Below are 9017 nucleotides of genomic sequence, written 5' to 3' on the forward strand. Positions count from 1 at the left end.
AATGCCAAAAGCTGCCAGGTGCCCCAAAGTGGTGGTTTCTAAACAGAGGGCTGGCTGAGCACCAGCTGCCACAGCACAGAACTAGTTCAGCTGCAAACACCAGAGGGAAAACCAAGCTCTCAAGTGCCCCTGGCAGGTCTGGGCAGCTCCCTGAGTGCTGATAGTCAGGAGAGGACCAGGTACTTCCAGCACTCTGTCCTGGTTCAGCCTCCTAATGGTAAAGCCCAGGTGAAAGCAAGATGTATCTCCAGATAGTTGCCCTCTGCAGCACAGCAGGTGACATCTCAAAGCCAACCACTCTGCTTGGAGAAGGACAGAGCTGCCATGGCCCCCTCTTCCCACCTGTGTCCTCACTGCCATCCCACGTGTGGCTACCAAGCAGAATGGGCAGAGCTGGCAGGACAAACTCACCAGGCACATGACTCTGTTGATAGGAATCATTCCAGGTCTGATGTTGCCACCAGGCTTCAGAGCTTCCTGCACATCCTTGGGGATGAGGAAGGACTCCCTGTACCAGATCTCAAACTCTGCAAAGCAAAGAGGACAGTACAACAGTGATGATCAAAGAGACAAGGCTGCATTGTTTCTGGCTCCCTGCCTGTGGATCAGGCAGGACCTCACTGCTCTTAGGACTCTCCCAGGTGACCTCAGGACTCCAAGCTCCTGAGTTGCAAACTGGAAAGGTTAGTTCAGAAGGACAGGGCCCCATCAGCAGGCACTGGCCATGCTTGGGATCAGGAGCTGCCTGTCCTTGCTGCCTGCGGGGTGGCTGGGACACGGTGGCTGCCCTGGGGACAGTCCCCTGGGCATGGCCAGGAGGTGGCAGTGCCTGCACATCCCGGGAACACCGAGCCCTCCAGCGGGAACGAGCCACTTGGAGAGGGTCAGCACAGTGGGGGGTCAGATTTCCATTCCAAAGGCTCGGGAAACATGGGAGGGTGGCTTTCCATCCCATAATAAGCAGTGATAACACACAGCAGGTGCTTGTCGGCATCAATCACCAGCCTGTCCCAGCCCCTGCAGGGCTCTGCTCCTGCCTGGCCCTGCTCCTCAGGCACGTTCCCCACGGAGCAGGAGAGTCCCCGGCTGCTGGGGAGGGTTGTGAAACCCAGGGGGGACCTCGGGGATGGAGCTGCTCTCCAGCTCCATGATCCATGAGGGATAAACGAGGTGAAATGTCCTCGTAGGACACTGGGGACATGATACAACACCAAGGACTCTGCAGTGCCCCAGGAGGACACGAGGGAGTCCCTGCCTGCGTGGTGCAACCAGCAGCAACATCTGCAGCACCCAGAGATGCCCAATCTGGATCCAGCAGAGACCAGAGGTAAAGATTCTACACAGTCTGGCCATGGCTGTCCACTGGAGCCAGCACTGCAGTGTTCCCAGCCTGGGATGGCCCAGGGACACAACTTGTGTTCTCCAGAATCTGAAGAAAATGAAGTGTTGCCATGTGCAGAGAATCCCAGGGTTTGGGACTCTGGGAGTTACATCCCTGCTGCCTTCTAGGATCATGGGATGGTGTGGGTTGGAAGGCACCTTTCAAGGTCATCCAGTCCCACCCCTGCATGGGCAGGGACACTTCCCAGCAGCCCAGGCTGCTCCAAGCCCCATCCAACCTGCCCTTCAACACTGCCAGGGATGGGGCAGCCACAGCTTCCCTGGGCAACCTGGGCCAGGCTCTCCCCACCCTCACAGCCCAGAATTTCTCCCTCCCATCTCAGCTCCAGCTCCCTCTGCCAGCTGGAAACCCTTCCCCCTGCTCCCATCCCTCCCTGCCCTTGTCCCAAGCCCCTCCCCAGCTTTCCTGGAGCCCCTTCAGGCACTGGAAGCTGCTCTCAGGTCTCCCTGGAGCCTTCTCTTCTCCAGGCTGAACACCCCAACTCTCCCAGCCTGGCTCCAGAGCTGCTCCAGCCCTCCCAGCATCTCCGGGGCCTCCTCTGGACTCTCTCCAGCAGCTCCATCACACAGGACAAATCCAGGGATGCAGCAGGATGGTGCTCCTGTGACCACAGATTCAGACTGAGCAGCCTGCACCACGGATTTGTCCAGATGCCCCTGAACCAGCTGTGACTCATCCCCCCCAGGGTGATGCTGGTGAAGAACACACCCAAATAACCAAATCCTGCTTATTGCCAAGGAGCCTGGGCTGCAACACTGGAACCTGAGGGATGGTTCAGTGGTACGAAGGAGACCACTCAGGGCCAAAGCCCTGACCCAGTGCAGGTCCTTAACCACCACCTCCATTAAATGAAATGAAGGGTGAGAACCCCTGTCCTCACCCCAAGGACATGGAGGGGCTGGAGCGTGTCCAGAGAAGGGCAAGGGAGCTGGGGAAGGGGCTGGAGCACAAGTGTGAGCAGGAGCAGCTGAGGGAGCTGGGGGTGTCCAGCCTGGAGCAAAGGAGGCTGAGGGGAGACCTGCTGGCTCTGCAGCTGCCTGAGAGGAGGTTGGAGCCAGGGGGGTCGGGCTCTGCTCCCCAGGAACAAGGGATGGGACAAGAGGAACCGGCCTCAAGTTGTGCCAGGGGAGGTGGAGGTTGGATCTGGGGAACAATTCCTGCCTGGCAAGGGTTGTCAGGGCCTGGCCCAGGCTGCCCAGGGCAGGGGGGGAGTCCCCATCCCTGGAGGGGTTTCCAAGCCCTGGAGATGGTGCTGAGGGACATGGGGCAGGGGTGGCCTTGGCAGGGCTGGGGGGAGGGTTGGACTTGAGGATCTCAAAGCTCTTTTCCAACCAAAACAATCTCAGGGTTCTGTGATCCCAACCAGAGCCATCCCTGGGTGCATTGTTGTCAACTTCACCACGAAAGGCTTTTACCCACAGCACTGCACCTGCTGGTGAGACCAAGCAGCACCACATCATGATCTGAGAGAGTCAACCTGCAGGAATCCAGTGTTATGTCCAAAAAACCCAATCCCCCAAACCCTCAACCATCCATGAAAGCCTCACCTGGAAGGCAACAAGAAAAATGCCACCAGGGGATGACAGGGACATGTAAGCAACGTGCCTGAGGTGCTTCAGGCCCCAGCTGCTGTCAAGCACCCCAGCTCAACCAGAGGCTGCTCAGAGCCTGTCCTGGTGAGGAAGTACCTGAGATGAGTCTTTTCCTGCACTGATCCACCACCTCCTGCAAGTTCTGGATCTCTGCCTTCAGCTTCTGCAGCTCAGCACAGCCAGACCTGTACTCTTCCTTCAGGTCCTTCAGCTTTGTGGTGAGTACAAACCCCTCCTCATCAGAAATGATCTGGCCTTTCTCATCAACATGCTCTCCTGGAGGGCAAGAAAAGGAAACAAAGGTTTGTCATGAGGGTGGAGAGGGACAGCAAACAGTCATTATACCTCAAACCACATGGTAGTTACCCAGTTGTACTGAGGTTAACCACACAGCTGACATTTCCTTTGACACCCTTTCTACAAACACAAGGTTGGAGTGGGGCAGAAACCTCTGCTGAACTCTTGAACCTGCCCAGACATCAGTCCATCCCTGAGTGGGGACATGTGGAGATGAAGAGGAGGGACCAGGGTCCACAGAATGAGGGTATGTCCTAAGGCTTTGATGGCTTGTGCTGAAAAACTCCCTGGAAAACCATCATAAGGGTTTTGAGACAAAGGGGTGGTCGGTTCCTTGGGGACAGTGAAGCCATCACTTCCTTCTGATGAACATCTTTTCTTCTCTGTTTCCCTCAAATCAGTTTATTCCAGTGGTTTCCAGCATCCACAATAAACCACCAAGTTGGTGGGTGGCATCATAAAGAGCCAAAGGCTCAAAAGAAGCAACAGCTCCAGGAAAGCTGGGGAGGGGCTTGGGACAAGGGCAGGGAGGGATGGGAGCAGGGGGAAGGTTTCCAGCTGACAGAGGGAGCTGGAGATGAGATGGGAGGGAGAAATTCTGGGCTGTGAGGGTGGGGAGAGCCTGGCCCAGGTTGCCCAGGGAAGCTGTGGCTGCCCCATCCCTGGCAGTGTTGAAGGGCAGGTTGGATGGGGCCTGGAGCAGCCTGGGCTGCTGGGAGGTGTCCCTGCCCATGCAGGGGTGGGACTGGATGAAATTTAAGGTTCCTTCCCACCTAAACCAGTCTGTGATGATGCTTTGAGACCAGCAGCTCCTCTTCTGCCAGGCTCTCACTGCCCAGTCCCCCCCAGCCAATTACCATTTTGCAGCCGCTCCTGCTTATGAGCCTCCAGGGCCTCTTTGGTGCTCTCCATCTCCCTCTTGATGAAACTGATCTTCTGCACGACTTCACTGCTTGTCTTCTTCCTGGCCAGGAGGATGCTTTTGTTCTCTTTGAAGATCTGGTTCATCTCCCTTCCACACTCCTCCTTGAACAGCTCGAACGCCACCGGCTCGGGCGGGGGGGACCTGGGAGAGGAGTTGAAGAAAAGCCACAGACACAGGGAAGGTCACTTTGTTCTGCCCTCAGAGTGACCCAGAACGTGGCAGTGGCCACAGCTGGGGTTCATGGGTGGACATTCAATGGGTCCTTTGAGGATCAGCCTGTGCTGGCTTCACCCTGGCACCATCTCTGCACCAACCTTCACACCCACGTGCCCCCAGAACTCCAGAAGAAAGTCATTTACACAGAAACCAGATCCCCAGGAGATTATTCACATCATTGTGGTTGGAAAAGATCTTTAAGATCATGGTGTCCAACCCATGGACATGTGGCCAGAAGGGCTAAGACAGTGATTGTCCCCCTGTGCTGGGCACTGGGGAGGGGGCACCTGGAATGCTGGGCTCAGGTCTGGGCCCCTCAGGACAAGGAGGACATGGAGGGGCTGGAGCGTGTCCAGAGAAGGGCAAGGGAGCTGGGGAAGGGGCTGGAGCACAAGTGTGAGCAGGAGCAGCTGAGGGAGCTGGGGGTGTCCAGCCTGGAGCAAAGGAGGCTGAGGGGAGACCTGCTGGCTCTGCAGCTGCCTGAGAGGAGGTTGGAGCCAGGGGGGTCGGGCTCTGCTCCCCAGGAACAAGGGATGGGACAAGAGGAACCGGCCTCAAGTTGTGCCAGGGGAGGTGGAGGTTGGATCTGGGGAACAATTCCTGCCTGCCAAGGGTTGTCAGGGCCTGGCCCAGGCTGCCCAGGGCAGGGGGGGAGTCCCCATCCCTGGAGGGGTTTCCAAGCCCTGGAGATGGTGCTGAGGGACATGGGGCAGGGGTGGCCTGGGCAGGGCTGGGGGAGTGGTGGGATTCCATGATCTTAAAGGGCTTTCCCGACTAAACTGGTTCCCTGGCTCTTTGCCATGAGGTCTCTGCTCTGCACTTCTACCACCAACCAAAGAGTGCTGAATCTTCAGGGATGACACTTCACAGAGCAACTGATCAGGACAGAGCCCAAAGCAGATGGAGGAGGTGACCACCACCAACATGCCTGGGTACACAGGGTTTCCATACAACCACTGCTGTCCTGCCATGCGTTCCTGCACCCAAGCAGTGAAGATCTCTGACTCTGCAGCAGGTGGTTGTTCTCAGGGACCACAAGGCAATCACTCTGCTGTCAACCACCCTCTGGCAATGGGATGCACTCCCTCAGAGGGAAAGCTCACCTGGGCCTCTGGGGAAGCTCCACAGGAGCTGGAGTGGAGACCTCTGCCTCAGGATCTGCTGTGTCTTCGTTCCATGTTTCCTCTTCTTCTTCTTCATCCACATCTTTGGTGGAAGGTTCTAGCAGACTTCTTAATGGTAGCAGACCAGCCATCTCTCTCCCAAACACAGAGTTCCTGGGTCCTGTCCTCCTGATGGGGAAAAAGATGAGGCAGGGTAATTAATATGTTCCTCATGAGAACCTGGACCCAAGGCATGATGGGGGTGCTGGCCTTGCTCACCCACAGACCAGCAGTGGGACCTTGCAGTGAAGTGTCTGCTCACACGGAGTGAGATCATAGAGTCATAGAACCATTTAGGTTGGATCTTGAAGATCACAGAATCACAGAACCTTAGGGGTTGGAAGGGACCTGGAAAGCTCCCCCAGCCCACCCCCCCTGCCAGAGCAGGGGCACCCAGAGCACATCCCACAGGATCCAGGGGGGTTGGAATGTCTCCAGCCAAGGAGACTCCACAGCCTCTCTGGGCAGCCTGGCCCAGGGCTCTGGCACTTCACAGCAAAGAAGTTCTTCCTGAGATCCACATGGACCCCCCTGTGCTCCAGTTTGCACCCACTGCCCCTTGTCCTGTCCCTGGACATCACTGCACAAAGCCTGGCTCTGTCCTCCTGACACTGCCCTGAGCAGATTTGTGCCCATGGATGAGGTGGCCCCTCAGTCTCCTCTTCTCCAAGCCCAACAGCCCCAGCTCCCTCAGCCTTTCCTCAGCAGGGAGATGTTCCCCTCCCTCCAGCATCTCTGTGCCTCTGCCCTGGGCTCTTCCCAGCACTTCCCTGTCCTTCTGGAACTGAGGGGTTTCTAACCCACCCCAGGTGCCATTGGCCTTCTTGGCCACCAGGGCACATTGCAGGTCATGGTCCTCCTGCCCACCAGGACCCCCAGTTCCCTTTCCCCTGCCCCCCAGCAGCTCAGCCCCCAGCCTGTCCTGGTCCATGGGGCTGTTCTGCCCCAGCTGCAAAACTCTACTCTTGCCCTTGTTGAGTTTCATCAACCAAAGCCCTCAGACTGAGCAGCTTCACCAGGTGGCAGCTGAGAGGAGCCTTTGGCCTGTGACACATTCTTTGAAGACACAGAATTAGATTCTTTATCACTGTCAAATCCAAATGGATCTTCTGTTCCCTCCTCTTCAACTTGTTTTTTTTTAGGAACTTCAGAAACACCTGGTATTCAGAAATACTCCAGAAATACACTGTTCCTCTTCTCTCCTCATCTGGCCATGAAGGTGGTTTCTCCACCCTTTGCACTAAGGCTGGTCTGTTTGTTGGAAAATACTCCATCCCACTGGGAACTGCCATTTCCCTCTTTCCAGCTGTAGGTCTTTCCAAACCAGGATGTCATTTTGGCTCCTGTTTCATCTTCTCTCCATGTGGGTCGTGGCAGCAGGGACAGAGGGACAGTCCCTTCCCACCCAAACCAGCCTGGGATTCTACAGTTGAGATCCACCAGTCACACCCATTCCCCTGCCATCCTCCTGCTGGTTCTGCTGGTGCCCATAAGGCCACCACAAACCAGTGCTGTTCTGGAATGTCTTCCTTAAGGAAACACCAAACTTCCACACCCTCATTAATGGACCTTCATCTCTGCCTTCCCCCATGGGCTTGACCAGCACCAGTCCCTGCAGGGACACCTTGTCCCAGCTCCCAGGCTGCCAGACTCACCTGGACAGCTCACTGGGTCTCCTGGACCTCCTCCTCTCACTTTGTCTGGATGAAAAATCAGAAGGTGGACTTTCCAGATCCTCTTCATCCTCTTCCTCCAACACGTGACCCTCCATATCAACCACACCAGCCTGGAAATAGGGAGAAGTAAAATATGGACCTGGAGGCACTAGATCTGTAGGTGTCTGGATGATGAAAGGTACCCAGCCCTTCCCAGCAGCTCTTCCATCCTGTCATCTGGAAACCTCTGGTCACTGCCAAGTATTCCAAGGAAACACATGTACAGGAATGAAGTGAAAACTAAAATGGGGCCAAAAACACCCTCAGATTCATGTGCTGAATGTTTCACCCAGAATAACTTGGGTCTTGTGTCCCAGAAATAAAAGCATCCTTGGATGTCTTCATGTCATGAAGATATGGAAGAGATTTATGTCTCTTCATCCCCTTTTCATATTGCCTGAACTATCAAAAAGAGGGGCCATTCAGTGCTAAAATCTGCTTTAAATCTGTTTTCTGCTTCTTTACATAAAGCCTTGAACAGGCCTGTTAGAGACCACGTGCTTCCCTGGGACACAAACATGTGGCCTTTTCCCTCCTGCCTCTCTTCCCAAATAATTCCAAGAACCTTCAGCTGAGCCCCAGGACAAGGATGTGACTCTGCCCAGCAGATCATGAGTATTTAACCACTGCACTGACAAAAGCAAGGCAAGGGAAGAGCCACCTGAGAGAGGAAAATATTTCAGGGGTGGAAATAAGTGATGAAAAAGAGATGGTGAATGATAGAGGCCAGGTCTGAACGTGTGGTTTGCATCTGCCACAGTCACTTGGCTCCAGGAATGACAAGGGTTAGAAGAAGGATCTCAGCAGAGGCAGGTGATCTGATCCTGCCTTCTACAACAGGTCACCTTCTAGTTCCTATTTTCATTTCCATTCCACAAATGATGCTGTCCAGGATCACGAGCCCAACCCTCTGCTGCTACAACTGCCACTGGAACCAGTGACACCCTCATCCCTGGAACATTCCCGAGCTTCAGATATGAAACATTGGGAACTGGAGGCAATTCCAGGTTTGGCAGCACAGGAGCCAGTTCTGAGCTGGGTTGTGGGCTGGGCTGGAGCACCAGGATTACCTGCTGAAGAGCAGAAACAGCAACAAAGTCATTTCTGTCTATCAGAATGTACTGGCTCCGGAATCTGGTCTCCACGTCATCCTCCTGTTGGCTGGGGGAGAAAACAGCCCCTTACCCTGGTGCTGCAGGACCAGGTCACATCTCAAACCTTGTCCTTTCTGCCAGTTTCCCCTGTGATCTCCTGCCCCAAAACCCCCCCTTGCTCCTTCAATTAACACAGACTGGTTTGGGTTGGAAGGGACCTTAAAGATCCTCTTGTTCCAACCCCCCTGCATGGCAGGGACACCTCCCACCAGCCCAGGCTGCTCAAGTTTCTTCCCCAAAACCTTTGTAGCCTTTTCCCACTTTCCCTTTCTTTTTCTCTGATGTCCTTGTAGATGTGGAATGGTTTTGATGGTTATTTTAATGCTCAGCAGAACCTTTTAGTGGTCCAGATCAAATCATACCACCTCTGCTCAGCTCCATCACCTTATTTAATCTAGTGATTCTCCAGCTGAGTGATAGAAGATGATCCAGGGCTGGAGCAGCTCTGCTCTGGAGCCAGGCTGGGAGAGTTGGGGTGTTCAGCCTGGAGAAGAGAAGGCTCCAGGGAGACCTGAGAGCAGCTTCCAGTGCCTGAAGGGGCTCCAGGAAAGCT

At 55.1% G+C, this 9017-nt stretch overlaps 1 protein-coding gene across 1 annotated transcript in view; it reads right to left on the reverse strand.

The window, feature by feature from the left end:
• Window positions 1–9017, reverse strand: part of KIF9 (kinesin family member 9) — a 29496-nt gene that overhangs the window by 2511 nt on the left and 17968 nt on the right. Inside the window, exons 13-18 of the mRNA XM_009996799.1 lie at window positions 8381–8471; window positions 7251–7381; window positions 5536–5724; window positions 4149–4357; window positions 3091–3270; window positions 412–527 (exon numbers count right to left, since the gene is read on the reverse strand). Of these exons, the coding sequence (XP_009995101.1) occupies window positions 412–527; window positions 3091–3270; window positions 4149–4357; window positions 5536–5724; window positions 7251–7381; window positions 8381–8471 (916 nt within the window). The remainder of the gene's footprint in view (window positions 1–411; window positions 528–3090; window positions 3271–4148; window positions 4358–5535; window positions 5725–7250; window positions 7382–8380; window positions 8472–9017) is intronic.

Source organism: Chaetura pelagica, unplaced genomic scaffold, assembly GCF_000747805.2.
Source record: "Chaetura pelagica isolate M959 unplaced genomic scaffold, ChaPel_1.0 scaffold284, whole genome shotgun sequence".
Classification (NCBI taxonomy): domain Eukaryota; kingdom Metazoa; phylum Chordata; class Aves; order Apodiformes; family Apodidae; genus Chaetura; species Chaetura pelagica.